The 16,382-nt window shown below is 42.6% G+C and overlaps 1 protein-coding gene across 6 annotated transcripts in view; it reads right to left on the reverse strand.

The window, feature by feature from the left end:
* Positions 1–16,382, reverse strand: part of EFNA5 (ephrin A5) — a 442,811-nt gene that overhangs the window by 15,960 nt on the left and 410,469 nt on the right. For 4 of the 6 annotated variants that reach the window (XM_078675456.1, XM_078675457.1, XM_078675460.1 and 1 more), the window contains exon 5: positions 6,813–6,938. The exons of the other annotated variants lie outside the window; for them this stretch is intronic. In XM_078675456.1, the coding sequence (XP_078531582.1) occupies positions 6,813–6,938 (126 nt within the window). The remainder of the gene's footprint in view (positions 1–6,812; positions 6,939–16,382) is intronic. 6 annotated transcript variants of the gene reach the window in all.

Genomic DNA, 16,382 nt, shown 5'->3' on the forward strand with positions numbered 1-16,382 from the left:
TACACCAACAGATATGAAACTATACGTTTTGCAGCGTGAATCTTTTCTGGATTCACATGCTATGCATAGGTTTCCTAATGGTTTGATAGTTCGGTGGTGGCTGGGTCGAAAATGAGCATTGGTTTGTGAATAGATGTTGCAAGACAGTTTGTCCTACTTGTGCTTCTTTATTCATTTGGGTGTCCACGGAGTTGTGATTTGTGAGCGTGTGCACTGAAGACCATGTTGCTGCCATGCAAATGTCTTGAATTGGTGTATTGGCTAGAAAGGCAATCATTGCCTCTTTCTTTCTTGCTGAGTGAGCCAGTGGAGCTCTTTGTAATGTTTCTCCTGCTTGTTTGTGGCACAACTGTATGGCTTGTGCAATACATCTTGCAATTGCGTTCTTGGTTATTGGTCTTCCCAAGAAGCTGTTTGAAAAAGATACAAAGAGTTGTTTTGTCTTTCTATGTTCTTTTATTTTTTCAATGTAATACATGACTGCTCTTCTTGCGTCAAGAGTGTGCAATGCCATTTCTGCCTGCGTCTTCGGATTCTGGAAGTAACTTGGTATCTGTATGGATTGGTTTATGTGGCATCATGATACCATACCACCTTTGGCATGAAGTGTGGATCTGTTGTCATGATGAGTCTGTCATTATGTATTTTGAAGTAGGGTTCCTGTAATGTTAGTGCCTGCAACTCATTAACTCTACGCAGTGATGTTATTGCTACCAAAAAGGCTATCTTTAGTGTGAGCATTTATGGTGTTTTTTGTTTTTTTTTCCCCCCCGAGTTTATATAGCGCGAACTTGACCCGAACCGAATCAGGTATCAGAGCGCTTTACATATTTTCCCAGTTACGTTACATTTTTACGTTTCCAGTTACTTTCATTTTTAGGCACGGGGAGATTAAGTGATTTGCCCAGAATCACATGAGGTTTTGGCGTCGTTACCGAGACTCGAACCCAGATCCCCAGGTCCGAGGTCGAGCACCCTAGCCGTTAGGCCAACCCCTCTCCTTTGCCGAGTGGATAAAATGGTGCTCTCATCAACTGAGCGAGTACTATTCTTAGATTCCATGTGGGTGGTGGCACCGTCTTTGGTGGGGCGAACCTTTTGGCTTCTTCTAGGAACCGTTTGACCACGTGAGAAGTGAAGAAGCTCTTCCCTGTGTGGCCCCTTGTGTATGCTACAATTTCTGCTAAGTGAACTTTCAGTGATGTGTAGGTTAGTTTACTATGCAGAAGATGTGTTAAGTACTTCAGAACTGTCTTTTCCTTTGTGATTTTTTGGGAAAGACCTTCTTTGAGGCATCATAGAGAGTATCTTTTCTATTGTGCCGTGTAACACTTCCTAGTGGTCAGCTTTCTCGCTTCCCTTAGGACTGCCATTGTGTTCTCTGGCAGTTTGAGGTGTGAAAATTCTATTGCATTCTGGGGTGTTGCAAAGAGGTCGACTTCTTGAGTTCCCTATTTGTGAAAGATCTTGTTGACTTCGTACTAATTCATTTCCCACTCGTGGGATGACGAAGCTTGTCTGCTTAGTCTGTCCGCTTCTACATTGTCCTTTCCTGGCAGGTGAATTGCTATTATGTTTATGTTTCGTGGGATTTCCAGAGTTGCTGAGCTAGAGTCGAAAGTGCCACTGAAAGCTTTCCTCCTTGTTTTTTATGTAAAACATGGTGGTAGTGTTGTCTGGTTGTATCAGAATTGTCTTTCCGCATAGCTTTTTTTGAAAGGCTAGGAACACTGTTTTTAACCTTAAGATTTTGATATGATGCTCCCCATCCTATCTCTGAGGCATCAGTCGTTATGGTCACTATTGGAATTGGTTGCATGAAAGGTCTCCCTTCTGATATGTTCTTTTTGTTCCACCATGCCACTTCCTCCTGTATTTTTTGTGTGACAGCCACTAGATCCTTCCCCCTCCCCATTGCTTGTGACCATTGTGTTTGAGGCCATTCTTGGATTGGTCTCATGTGTAGGTGAATGAGATTAAGGGTCGATGTAGGTAATAGTGAAATACCAAATTCTAAATACAGATTTTTACCGATTCGGTATTTAGAAATCGGTATTTCAGATGTAGGTAAGAATTCGGTAAGAAATACTGAATTCTTAATATTCGTTATTACCGAATCGGTAATTGAGATTCGGTAATAACGAATACCTACCCATTCATTCCTATGGGGTTGGAGGCCCATAGGAATGAAAGTGAAGACATTCGGTATTAATACCGGGAGGTATTTCAAGGGTGTCGGGGTGTCCAAAGGTCACCCTGTTGCACCCCTGAAATGTGCATGTGTGCACATGTGGCACGCATGCATGCTCTAAGGGCATGGATGTGTGCCAAATGGCACATAAAAAAAGCAAGAAAGTGCTTTTTTGAAAGGAATTCGGTAATTGCCACCAACTTGAAGTTGGTGGTAATTATCGATTCCTTAAGGCCCAAAAGCACTCTTTTATGTGCTTTCTACATTGCATTTAAGGAATCGGTACTGCCGATTCCTTAAATGTAAGGCCAATTAGGAATCGGTAATAAGGAATAGGTATTTACCGATTCCTTATTACCGAATCCTTCCCCACATCACGAATGCCTAAATACCGGTCGGTAACGGTGAAATTTACCGAATTTCACCCTTACCGACCGGTATTGTGGCCACCCACATCGGGCCCTAAGTGAATGCATGAAGTCATTATCCCATGTAGCTTCCCCACAGTCAGAACTTGCCCCTTCTGGCATAGCTGTGTTTCTTTCAGAAGAGCTATTGTTCGTTTTTCGCTTGGGAACGCCTTCCCCACTACTGCATTTACTCTTGCCCCAGTTTTTCTTGTTCTGGCTCTAGGGAAGATTTCTCCCAGTGTATAGAAAACCCGAGCTGGGCTAGGGTATCTATTACAGAGTGTATATGCTGTTTACAGACTCTGTACGAGTTTACTAAGCAGTCGTCTAAGTATAGGTATACATGGATTCCTTGTCTTTTTAAGTGTGCGGCCACTGCTACTAGACACTTTGTGAACACCCTTGGTACTGACTTTAGATCGAATGCTAGCACTTTGAATTGGTAGTGCGTGACGTTGACTATGCATCTTACTAATTTTGTGTGTTTGTTGTTCATGGGGATGTGCAAATAGGCATCCTCCAAGTTTATAGTATGCATGTAGTCCCCTTCTTGCAACATGAAGTTGTTGAGGAATCTGAGATCTAAGATAGGATGCAGCTTTCTGGCTATCTTCGGAATTCGGAAGTCTGTAGAGTAATTCCCCCGGTTTCTTTTGTTGTGTGGTATATGTTCTATAGCTTCTTTCACTTGTACTGCTTGGAGTAACTGTGTAGTTTCCCCTTTGGAATGTACTTTCCTCCTTAGGCTTTTGTTTGGAGGCGTTTTGACTAGTTCTATGCAGTAACCGTACTGTATAATGTTTAAGATCCATTTGTTTGAAGTGATCTCCTGCCATTTGTGGAGGAAGTTCTTTAGTCTGCCCCCTACTGGTGAAGAATGTTGGCAGAACAGCTTTTTTTTTATGTTTTTGCCCCTTTGCGGGCACACTCTTGGAGCGTGCGTTGTGTTTGGAATGCAGTCATTTAGATGCTGTGGGTGCTCCGTAGCAGGAACAGATTGCTGAAACTGTTAACCTTCCACGGCTGGGCCCCCAGTTGATCGTGTTAGCACGTCTTTCAGCAAGTCCTCCTTCTTTTTCCCCTTGTCGATATCATGATAGGTCTCTGTTTGATGTCAACTGCAGGCGTTGAGAGGGTGCTGCTTGCACAGACCACAACCTCTGATCTCCAACACAGTGGTCTGAACACCTCTGGTGGGGGTCAATATTGTTTCTCTGGATCATCCACTTCTCTCCCTGAAGGGCCAATCCTATGCACTACTGACAAAACCCTCCAGCCTCGGCTAAGTGGACTTGCTGACATAAAATTGAGGTTTCTCTTGAGATCCTGGGGGGCGGAGGAAGCTGTGTCTGTTGTCCCAGTCACCCCTGTCATGGGGTAGGCCAACTGAGCAGCTACCCGGCTAGGGCACCTCTTCAATATGTGATAGAGCTAACGGGCAGTCCAGCCTGTATGCCCACCCATGGTCGCGTCCACTGGGATGCCACCATGAGTGGACATTCGGAACATTTTGGCATTTCAATCCTGCTTTTTTGATTGGAGAGAAAGACTGGATCCAGGAAAGAGGTTCTCATTATTCCAACCCATTTCCCTAGCGTGTCCAACAAAACTGAAAAATTCTGTGACCGAAAGTGTTATATGTCATAGACAGACCAATGAATATAAGGACTGTTTTCTTATCTCCATCTATTGACAGAGAGAGCTACTCTCTTACTTCTGTTATGACCAGCTGGTAACCCTCATGGGTAAAATACCAGACTAGTGATCTTGGAAGGGATAGTTTAGGTCCACATACTTTTGGAGCTGTACCTTCGTCTCCTTTTTGTGGACCTTGCGGAGGAAAGGGAGGAGAGAGATGGCCATACAAAAAGGCAGTATCTTGCATTTGTTTTTGTCAGAACTGGAGTGATGATAGCATACGTCAGAGGGTCAGGCATTACTGCTGATGGAAGGGAGTCATTTATCATAATTTTACTGTCCATTAAAAGACAAGTGATGAGTTGTTTAAGACACACAGCGAAAACACGGGTCTGAATGTAAATTATGCGCTTCACTATTTTAGCAGCCAGGCTAAGCCTCTTGTAAGTCTGTAGGAGTTTAAAGGGGCTGAATGCAGACAGTGGTAACGGTGGTGAGGTGGTGGGGGATGGATCTGGTGTGCTGGATACAAAGTTAAATATTTTTGGGATTTTGTGCCTGAAGACCTCAAGCACGTCTTTGCAGTATTGTTGAAATTAGGAAGGGACGTTTTCAGAGCACTGGGGTTGTCAAGATTGTGGCAGATCTTTATTTTTTGGGGTGTTTCAGTAACATACTTTGCGAGGTAGCACTTTTTGGCTCTTCTGTGGTAGCCTTTTCTGTGCATGTTGAAGAAAGTTTTGTCATTTTCTTAGATTTGTGCCATTAATGTTGTAGATTCTGGTGGACATGGTTCACTTGAGCAAGTACGTACTCAATTCACCTTCTGAGTTCATTAGTGCCTTATTTGGGTCTGAAAGATCCAACAGAAGTTAGGATATCTTGAGCAGCAGATTGAGGTAGAGGTTGTACAGCAGGGTCGAAAGTTTCAGGTGGCAAGGTTTTGGCTTTGCTGTATACTGACTAAAATTATTCTATAGGGATTTTTTAAAGTGTCTATAATGTCTTGGAGGATGTTATTGCAGTGCAACAAAGGTTAGTCAGGCTAGTGAAAATGCAGACATAGTCTGACCAGGTATGCTGCTGTACACTACTTGGATATGAATATAAAGTTGAACATGTGTTCAGCTGTGCTCGTCTTGCAGCTAATACTCTGTTGGAAGAACAATGCTTGCACAGTCCCACTTTTTGACACAGGTTTTAAATCAGGACTTTCAACATTTAGATTAAAGTCGCCCATGATCATAATTTTGCTTACTTTGGTCGGACGGTGTAGTTTCAGTGGCAGGATTTTTCCATGAAATTGGAGTTGTGCCTGGGGTTCGATGGAGTAATGCTGCAATAAGAGAGCCATTTGAATTGACCGATACGCAGTCACTTGTGTTAAAACAAGAAATAGTCACTTAGGGTTGACAGTGCAGCTCATTTATGTGGCATAGTCTATGGCTACAACTCTACCCTCTGTTCATTAGGATGATTTTGTGACTCAATGGTGAACATTCTTAAAAAGATTCTCTAAAGCATGTGCTTCATACCTCATGCCTGAGAGAGAATTAATGAGGCTCACCTTTACAAATAGGCTGGGAGCATCGGGCTAACTGAGCTCATCTATGGTGCTTGAAGGTGGCAAACGTTTTGCATGAGTATGGGGAGAGGGGTCCGGTGTTGGCGATGTGGTAGGAAGGGATTGTACTGTGTGAGTATCATGTGGGGACAGCCCATGGAGGGGGGTTAGCAGTGGTTTGTGGGGTGTTGGTGTTTGGTTAGCGATTTGACCTTGATCTAACCTTAATGAGGGTCTGAAAAACCTTCTTTGATGTCAGGACATTCAGATAATTCACCTCAACTATGATGTTTCTATTGGAGATATGGTTGATTGGTGATGTTATTTAGGCTCCAAACAAGACTTAGTGAGTTTCAACAGAAGAGGCAGGGTGTCCCTCAATCATCCTCCTGGATAGCATTAGTGAGAGACATTAAATGTGTGCAAGGTACCAGAGAAAAAACAATTCCGGCTACTTTTCAGAAATTTTAGCTTGAATGTTAACCAGAAAAATATATTAATGGATGAAATGAGAGACAATTAGCCGAAAAATGACACTGCAGTTACTTATTTGCAGGCAACATATCAACGAAAGACTTGTAATTGAGAGATACGTATAAATCCAGTGATCTGCCAGGATTTTATGGATTTAAGTCATTTTTTCCAACTTCCTTAAATTAAAGTCCTCCATTTTGAGGTCAGACTAGCATATGTAAATGATTTCAACCGAAAAGGCAAAATAATCTTTTTAGGAGGGCAGAGTGCTGTGCCCTGCATGCGCATTCCAGGCAGATCACGATACATTTCTCGGAGACACATATGTTCTTGTGAAAGAAACAGAGATGTACAACTTTGATTTTCCTAAAGCACTGAATCTTTCACATGCCACTGTTCTGAATGGTCCTTTGTCGTATGGGAAAGACTTGGATGTCGTGCCAAATTAGGATGTGATACAGATGGGTAAAATGTATGCCCATATTTGCAGTAACACATCCCGGTTATGGAACTCAGCCCAATAATGTCTCCCTACCTGGCGAGCGCATAGTCACGCTTAGGGGTGTCCCGGCCCCTCCGCCTCTTTCCCGCTGCCAAGCAGGTCCTCCTCGCTCGTTCTCGGCCCCGCCTCCAATGTCTCGTGGGAATGTCGTGGAAACATCTGGAGGGGGGAAGGGAAGGAGTAAGAGCATGCACGCAAGGCAGAAATAGGATGCGGAAGAGGAGGAAGCAAACACTGAACATGCATGACCAGAAAAGAAAGTCTGTGGGGGGCACAAATCTAGCCACATGCACATTTGACAAGTTTTTCTTCAATCAAAATACATCATTCCCCTACTGAACTGCTTTCTTGAAAGTTTGCCAAAGGTTGGAAGTTTCAATGTATATTCTCTTTGCCATATGAATGGATATTCTTCATTTTAATATTATTAGGTGCAAGAAAAGCGTTTTGACCGTTTTGACTAATTTGCCTTTAAAATATGGATAAAGTTTACATCCTATATGTGTCATCTGTGATGTTTAATCAAACATTGACAGATGTTTCTATATCCTAGATACACCACTGGCCTTATCAGTAACTTAAGTGCTACCATATAATGGAGGGAAATCAGAGTATATTATTTGGAATTTTTAAAAAAATCAACTGAATAAAGGCAAAAATATCCCTGGCTTCAACGCTCTTATATCACTATGACATTAATGGAAGGAAAAATGGGGTGGCAATGAGTTTTGGGGAACCTATTGTTATAGGTGAGGTCCACGAGAGGTCTTCCTTTTGACAATTGGAAGCTAAGTTCTTCAAGCTTCATTTTAGTTTGGTTGTGATTAAAGCACTACATCTCTCACTTATTTGCTTTGTTACCCTAGGTATAAAATCTTCATTGCATTAGGACATGTTCATACTCAATCCACAACTATTTAACCAACTATGGGTTGCACAACCATTGATGGAACTCACCCAGGTGATAGCCCTCAAATCATATGCCTCCTTGGTGTTTTTTTTAAATTAACGTAGTGAATTCTGTGGTACACTCCTGAACTACTGACATGACCATTCAGTGTTCTACAGAAGCACAGTGTTCTTCACAACGTGGTGGGAATGTTTGGGTAAGCCATCAAAAGTACAACCTGTGGAAGGTTACCCCCATGGATATCTCTCTGTGATGGCAGTACCTACAAAAAGGTTGCATTAGTTTTACTGAAGTTATCATACAGAATGTCAGATTGAAAACGTGCATAAACAGCCTCTTTAAGCAACACATTTCTGTATATTTACTGCATTTATGGCAACATAATCAGTTCAGATGAATTTTATATGGGCTGCTGCTCACGTTTTCCTCAAGTGATACTGAATATTAGAGGAGGCATTCATCTGAGCAAAATCCATCCGTGACAAAGATGAGAGCCTTCTAATTTAATCAGTCTGATATTAACATAAGTCCCCCTGAATGAGGTTTGTGATCCTTTTGCATCCTCTCAAGGACACCCTTCTTGGATATACATTATTCAGTGGCTGCATGAGACATTCTTTTTCTAAACCCATGGCCGCATTCACCAACATGTGACAACAGTGTAGCAACTGCACTGGTTTTTGAAATGCTGAGATGTTCTGGAGAAGTTATTAACTAGAACAGGAAGTGAGACAATGGAAAGGAACAAGTCCTTTCAAGGAGGATCTAAAGAGAGTTAGCTGGGCGAGATCCCTTTCTTTTAGAGAGCTCGCTCACTTATAGGACACCACAGGAATCCATGCAGGTGCCCTTAGTTATTAGAATCCACTTCCGGCCTCCTAACCCACTCATCCATCTTTGTGGGTAGAGCCTCCAGTTTAAAGATTAGGCAGAAGATATTAATCGTTTGTCAGGGGGCTTCTTCGCCAATCCATATGGACCAAAACTAGTAGGCGAAACTGCTTGTAGAAATGTTTTTGTTGGAGAGAGGGAGCATTTGTCTCGTACTGAAAGGAGGAACATACATAGGGCACCATCTTCTTGGAACATTATCTTCATCATAGAAAACTCGGTGTCCTGTTGTAACCACACGTTTGGATGGAAGCCCACGGTAACCGAATAGTGCTGAGGTTTTTCATAGCCTTCTAATCTGAGACAGTTTTTCATATAATTTTCCGAGTTGTATAGCATGGATGGCTATTACCAAAAGGTATTTTCGACAGCCACTATGGAAAGCACGATTTAAGCAAGAGAGCAAAAAAGTTGATAACAACTTCTATCACATTGAGCTGTGAAAGTGCTATGGTGAGCTAATTGTGTTGCCCTTAGGGGTATCAGGTCCACAACGCGGTGTAAACATTTCCAGCTCAGCACAAAATAACATATGAAGGATGGGAATGGGCATTTCAAAGAAATATTGCTTTTTAAGCTGCTATTTGACCATAACTTGGCCATGCAAATATGCACGTGTTAAAATCATCAATCTGACCACTCTTCTAGGAATCTTAAGGTGCTTTTCGTTTTGCTCAGACATTTTTTATGGGTGAAGATGCTTTCAGGGAGGTACTCGGATTTCTCTTTTTTACAAATGGAGGTAATTGGTGGGTATGAAATTGAACACATTTGTACAGTATCTCAATCAACTTAAAATGTAGTGACAATGTACATTAGTAGTTGCCTGACGCTGTTAGGAGCTTTGTTTCAAAAGCAAGGCAAAGTACTTCTTTTGTAAAGTACAGAAAAGGCAAGTGATGAACAGAATAAATAATAAAGCAGATTTTACAACATTAATGTGTTTGGAGCCAGCGGCAAAAAGAAAAATAATGAAGTGGAAAAAAAGAATCTGGAGAAGGGTCAAATTAAAATGTGGATAAAAAATACAGGAGTAGTTCAGAAGTTATCTTCTACACCACCAACCAACAGTAGGGAATTGTGTATGTATGCACCTTCCAAGTATTCTGTAAAAGCAACAGATGCATACTATTTGCTGTTTAGCTATGTTAATGTTGTTAGTGGTTTGTTAAGAAAACACTTTTGCTCTTCAAACAGCAAAATAGCTCAGGTCTTACGGCCCTTGCACACGTGTGTATGATGAATAATAAAGATTAACCACATTTATGCACGGATCTCATAGAGAGCCAGTAGTATTAACAACTGGATTCAGAATCCAGTAATTCACTGCTATGACGGTAACTGAACTTATTACCCAATGTTATTACCTCATAAAGGGATTCCAGGCTGCTCCGGCAGGGCTCCCTGAGAGCCTGTCAGAGGAGTGATGGAAAGCAGGGAACACAGTTCCTAGAAGGGAGGGAAGGGAAGGCACAGAGAGTGGTGGAAATGGGTGCTAGGTATGTTACGTATGGCTCTCCTATTACTCTTCTGCGTGGCAGCTGAAAGCAGGGGCAGATGATTTTGGGGGCCATACATAATATAAATTATAGATGGGTAAAAAGTGAATTAAGGGGATGTTTTTTGCCTCAGGTTGTGAGTGACATCATAGACAACGCGTGCTTCACTCTTGTTGTCACTCACAACCCAGTAATTCACTTTTACCCATCTATAATTTTATATGTAAAATGCAGGCAACTACACGTCGATGTTTATTGGCACAATTGTAGTTGACGGGCCGCTTTGAAAATATCAACTAACTGCAGTTGTTGTAGGATGGGTGAGAAGTGCACATACTAGGTGCAGCCGGTTCAGGTAAGAGCGGTTGGGCGGGGCGGGAGATGGGAGTCGACAAACGATGGAATAGGGAAAACAATATCTATATAAATAAAAATGTAAATGTTAGTTTGTTCAAAATCGCAAATCTCCGAAAGTTCTTCACCGATTGCTTTGAAATTTTTACACAACGTTGGATATCGAAAGGCCGAACAGACCCTATCGATTTGGTTGCTGCGCAAAAACTACAAGGGACGCATAGAGACAATAGTCTACATATATTAGGATCGAAAGTTGGTGTCGGGATGGCAGACCGGGAAGTGGGTGGAGGGAGGGGGGAGGAGTTGGTTCACTTTGCAACATTAAGAAAGAACGCATAGAGACAATAGTCTACATATATTAGGATGAACAGTTGGTGTCAGGATGGCAGACCGGGAAGTGGGTGGAGGGAGCGGGGAGGAGTTGGTTCACTTTGCAACATTAGCGTGTGTTTATATATACACAACATGAAAATAGTCACAAAAATATATTGTGTGCCCACAAGCATTGTGAAATTAGCATTTTAGAAATGTGTGCTTACCATTTTCTTTCTCTTTCATTTAACCAGACTGAGCCACAGCAATGTGTGGCAGGGTACAGCTAGTAAATAAATAAATCCACTTAACTTGCACTCTCTGCATCGCCGAGTCGCTGATGCAGCGAGTGCAATGTAAGTGTTTTGAGTTATTTACTAGCTGTACCCTGCCACGCGTTGCTGTGGCTCAGTCTGGTTAAATGGAAGAGAAAGAAAAGAGTAAGTGCACGTTTCTAATATGTTTAATTTCACAATGCTTGTGGGCACACAATATGTTTTTGTGACTATTTTCACGTTCTGTATATATAAACACGCGCTAATGTTGCAAAGTGAACCAAATCCTCCCGCTCCCTCCACCCACTTCCCGGTCTGCCATCCTGACACCAACTGTTCATCCTAATATATGTAGACTATTGTCTCTATGTGTCCTTTCTTAATGTTACAAAGTGAACAAACTCCTCCCCCTCTCTCCACCCACTTCTGGCACCATCTGCCATCCTGACACCAACTGTCCATCCTAATATATGTAGACTATTGTCTTTATGCGTCCCTTGTAGTTGTTGCCCAGCAACCAAAGCGTTAGGGTCTGTTCGGCCATTCGATTAAAAACACGCGAGTATTGGACAGGCGCGTATTCGAATCCAAAGTTGTGTATATATATATATATATATATAAACAGGCCCTAATGTTGCAAAGTGAACCAACTCCTCCCCCCTCCCTCCACCCACTTTCCCGGTCTGCCATCTTGACACCAACTGTCCATCCTAAAATATGTAGACTATTGTCTCTATGCGTCCTTTCTTAATGTTGCAAAGTGAACCAACTCCTCCCCCCTCCCTCCACCCACTTCCCGGTCTGCCATCCTGACACCAACTGTCCATCCTAATATATGTAGACTATTGTCTCTATGCGTCCTTTCTCAATGTTGCAAAGTGAACCAACTCCTCCCCCCTTCCTCCACCGACTTCCCGGTCTGCCATCCTGACACCAACTGTCCATCCTAATATATGTAGACTATTGTCTCTATGCGTCTCTTGTAGTTTTTGCGCAGCAACCAAATCGATAGGGTCTGTTCGGCCTTGCTGTTAAAAACACACGTGTATTGGACACGCGCGTATTCTAATCCCATGCTGGGTATAAATAAACACACGCTTAATCAAATCCACTTTTTTTTTTAATCCCCCTTGGATTCCTGTCAACATTTCCTTGAACATTATACCTGCTTCCGATTCATCTGGGCAATTGAAAAGCAGAATCCCTGCTTTGAGTAGTAGAGTCCATGCATAAAGCTTCAGGTCTGGGGTGCACAAACCGCCTTTACTTTTTTCCCTACGCAATTTCCTCCATGAGATCCTGATACCCTTTGAGGCCCATAAAAAGAAGTTAAATTTGGCTTGGATTTTTCTAAGCTTATCTTCCTTAAAAACTAGAGGGATATTCTGAAATAGAAAAATTAATTTGGGCAGAAGCATCATTTTTATGATATTTACTCTTCCAATTAATGTGAGAGGAAGAAGAGACCAGCCCTTTAATCAATTTCTTTGTTTACTTTCTCGAGATTTCTATCCGTTAATTGCTCAATATCCTGGGAAATTTGAACTCCTAGATATCTTATCTCTTGTTTTAGAATAGGAAGATGTGCTTCTAAATTCCACACCATGCATTCTGATTTGGACTGGTTGATCTGATAGCCAGAGAGCTGACCGAACTGGGTTGCTGCATTATAGATTAACGGGATTGCCTGTATTGGATCCGAGGTATATATCAACATATCATCTGCATAGAGTGAAACTTTTTTTTCCCAATTTCTAAATTTAAAAGGCGGAATATTCATATCTTGCCTAATTTTCTCCGCCAAGGGCTCAATATATAAGTTAAAAAGCAGGGGCGAAAGGGGTCATCCCTGTCCTGTCCCTCTTTTTATAGTTATGGGTGCAGAAAGGTTGCCATTGATCAATACTCTGGCTGTGGCATGTTGGTAAAAAGAAGAGATAACTCTACAGAAATTTTTACCCAGATTGCATCTCTCCAATACTCTAGTTAGATAAGCCCAATTTACGCGATCGAACGCCTTAGTGGCGTCAAGTGTAATAATGGCCATAGGCAGCCTATAAAGAGATGCTAAATCAATTGCTCCCACTAATGCTTGGGTCAGGTTCTGAATAGACCGACCTCTCACCAATCCCTTCTGATCACTGTGCAATAAATTACCAGCAGCACCATTCAATCTCTGCTAAAATCTTGGCGAAGATCTTATAGTCAAGATTCAGCAGTGAGATTGGCCTGTGTGAGTCACACTGCGCAGCTGGCTTGGATGGTTTGAGAATAAGGACTACAGTTGCTTCATTCCATGATGAGGGGATATTGCCTCCTTCATGATGGTAATCGAATCCAATGTTGTGTCAAAATGTCAAATCAATCGGTGAAGAACTTTCGGAGATTTAAGATTTTGAACAAAGGCACATTGACATTTTTATGTGTTTGTTCGGGCTTTCGAATAAAAACACGCGCGTATTTGACACACACGTATTGGAATCCAACGTTGTGTATATAAAAAAAACACCCCCCTATTCGAATCCAACGTTGTGTCAAAATTTCAAAGCAATTGGTGAAGAACTTTCAGAGATTTGCGATTTTGAACAAACGAACATTTACATTTTTATTTATATAGATTTTATTTTGCCTATTCTGTTGTCTGTCGACTTCCCCTTCCCCCCCCCGCCCCACCACTCTTATCTGAACTGGCCGCACCTGGAACATACTAAATCTAATCTTGATGAGAAAGCTTAATTGCCTAGTGGTAATTGGATATAGGATGTTCACATGCATATGGCTTACATATTAATACTTTTAATAGTATACACTTGTTTAGGAATCCAGTAGCAGAAAACACATGTGAATGGCGGCCTCTTTTTGTCTGTGGGCTGCAACAGTGATTGATAATGGCATTCTGAACAGAATCTGCGTTTTTTTGCTAGCCCTCGTTTAAAATTAGCTATTCTTCTACAATACAAGTGTACATAGTGCATTTACGTTGCATGAGCTCTACTGCAGCATGTTAGTGCTCACATGTACGTACTAATGTGTATGGCATGCATATAGTTGATGCTGAGGAAGCAATAGGGTACCCGGAAAACATTGGCACAAAAGGTGCAGCAAATCAGTTTTCCAGCCTTTTCTTCATTCAAAAAATGTGCTTACATTTTTTTAAGATGGACGCACTTAGTCTGCAAGTGCCTTATAAAGGTCTATTCTACTCTTGATGGCACAGCACCTTCAAATAATTATTAACTCTCAACTGTGAAATCTTCCGCTCCACGTAAAGTCGAAACTCATTATTAATGTCAAATGTTTTTAGTCCTCTGATAACCAGCAACTTGAACTCCATGAGTAGCTTGTTATGACTTAAAATATGAATTCTGGGAATCAGCAAATTCACTAGCCTGGAAATTAAAGAGATGGGGTCCTTATAAATATGTTGTATGATGGAACAACAGATGCCTGAACCACGCGGTCTTAACCACGACCACATCTTGTCACGCAATTTCGTGGTAAAGACATGATTGGTAAAGGAATATGTGTGCTACAGATCAACCCCTTACCCCAGCCCTGTAAACAGTCCCTGTTCCTCCGCCAGAGCGCTAGAAATTAACCTCATGCACTAAAAAGGAACCAGACCCCAGACCCCCACCCTAAGTCCTAAAAACTGTCCCCTACATCAGTAAAGTACCTTGGCCTCCCATTCCCCTACCCAAGCCCTAAAAACTGTCCCCAAGCCCTAAAAGGTATCCCAACCCTAGCCCCTTCAACCTGAGCACTAAACCCTAAAAATGGACCCTGAGGAGGCCTAAAACTGCCCCCAGCCCTGAAAATTGTCCTTTACCCCTGCCCCTCCCTGAGCCCTACACACTGACCCCATGTCCAAAAACCTACTCCAACCCCAGCCCTGAGCCCTAAAAACTGTCCCCAACACCTGTAAAGTACCTCGCCAGAGGCCCTCCCACCCTGAGCTCTAAACAGCTCCGTGCCCTATAAACAGCCCAGACCCCCAACCTTAAAAACTACCCACCCACCCCCTCAAGACCCGGCCCCAGCCCCACTTACCTCACGGCATCCTCTTCCGATCCTTCCTCTTCCTGTGCCCGCCTATCCGCTCTGCATCTAGACCGCGCATTGCCTTAACCACGCATATGCGCTGTTTAGGTATATACGTGGTTTAGGCAAACATGGTTCAGCTTGTGGGGAAACAGCACAAGCGGCTGAACCCGCAAATTTAAGGCTGTTCCTCTTGTAAATGTGTAAGCTAGGCTTGCAATCATGCTGAAGCTAATGAAAAGATCTTCATCTTCTCAATACGGAACAGGCAGAGATTACTAAGAAACTTAGGGTCTGGTTACAACTTTGGCGGTCTTGGGACTGCCATCGCATCGACATAGAATTCACCGCCCGCCGACTTGGGGTTTCGCCCGCTGTAGAACTATGTTGGCGGTTTGCTGAATGAAAGACCACTGGAGGACGGCCGCCAGTCATCCGTTGATTGCCTTTTAGTGGTCAGGGAAAAGCTGCTGTCAAGGGGCAGTACATACAAGTTCACCGCCGTATTAATTACGAGTTGGCTTTCCTACGAGCCAACCATGGCGAGAATGCATTCTGCTTCGAGTTGGCGGAATCAAAGAAATTTGGGTGCATACTCACTCATTTCCTTTACCTACCTACAGCTCTCACGTGGATCCCTCTCTCCAGGGTGCCTCTTCACATCAGCATCTCGAAGAAACCAACCCTGATGGCGCCGAAATTCAGAAATTCTGGTTGTACTTTTTACCCATTGACTGGACTGGGCACATATGTTCCGGACTCCAGCAATGGGAAAGTACTGGTAGTCTGTGTTTTTTCGCTTGTATCATGCATATGTGTACATTCAACACGTGTGCAGTCAAAATATACACACTTGCATCGATAAATGTACACATGCATCGATACTGCATCGATACATACGAAAAAATATTCCGCGTCATCAGAAACACCGCAGCTGTGCCAGCGTGATCATAATAATATGCATATGTGTACATTCAACACGTGTGCAGTCAAAATATACACACCTGCATCGATACATATACACATGCATCGATACTGCATCTATACATACGAAAAAATATTCCCCGCCATCAGAAACACCGCAGCTGTGCCAGCGCGATCATAAATATACGGCAGGCGACCGCAGCGTTTTTGGGACCAACTCCATGGCGGTAAGAGAGCCGAACTTTTAACCAAGCCCCTAATAACCAGGAGAACAAAATACTTATTTTGTCAACCATTGCGGTTCTTAGCACAAAACCCCAACCCTGTTTTGCATCAATGTAAAAGCATGTTACAATATTCCTAATAATTAAAGGGGTAACAGATTCACCCACTA

This window comes from Lissotriton helveticus, chromosome 2_1 (genome assembly GCF_964261635.1).
Source record: "Lissotriton helveticus chromosome 2_1, aLisHel1.1, whole genome shotgun sequence".
NCBI classification, from domain to species: domain Eukaryota; kingdom Metazoa; phylum Chordata; class Amphibia; order Caudata; family Salamandridae; genus Lissotriton; species Lissotriton helveticus.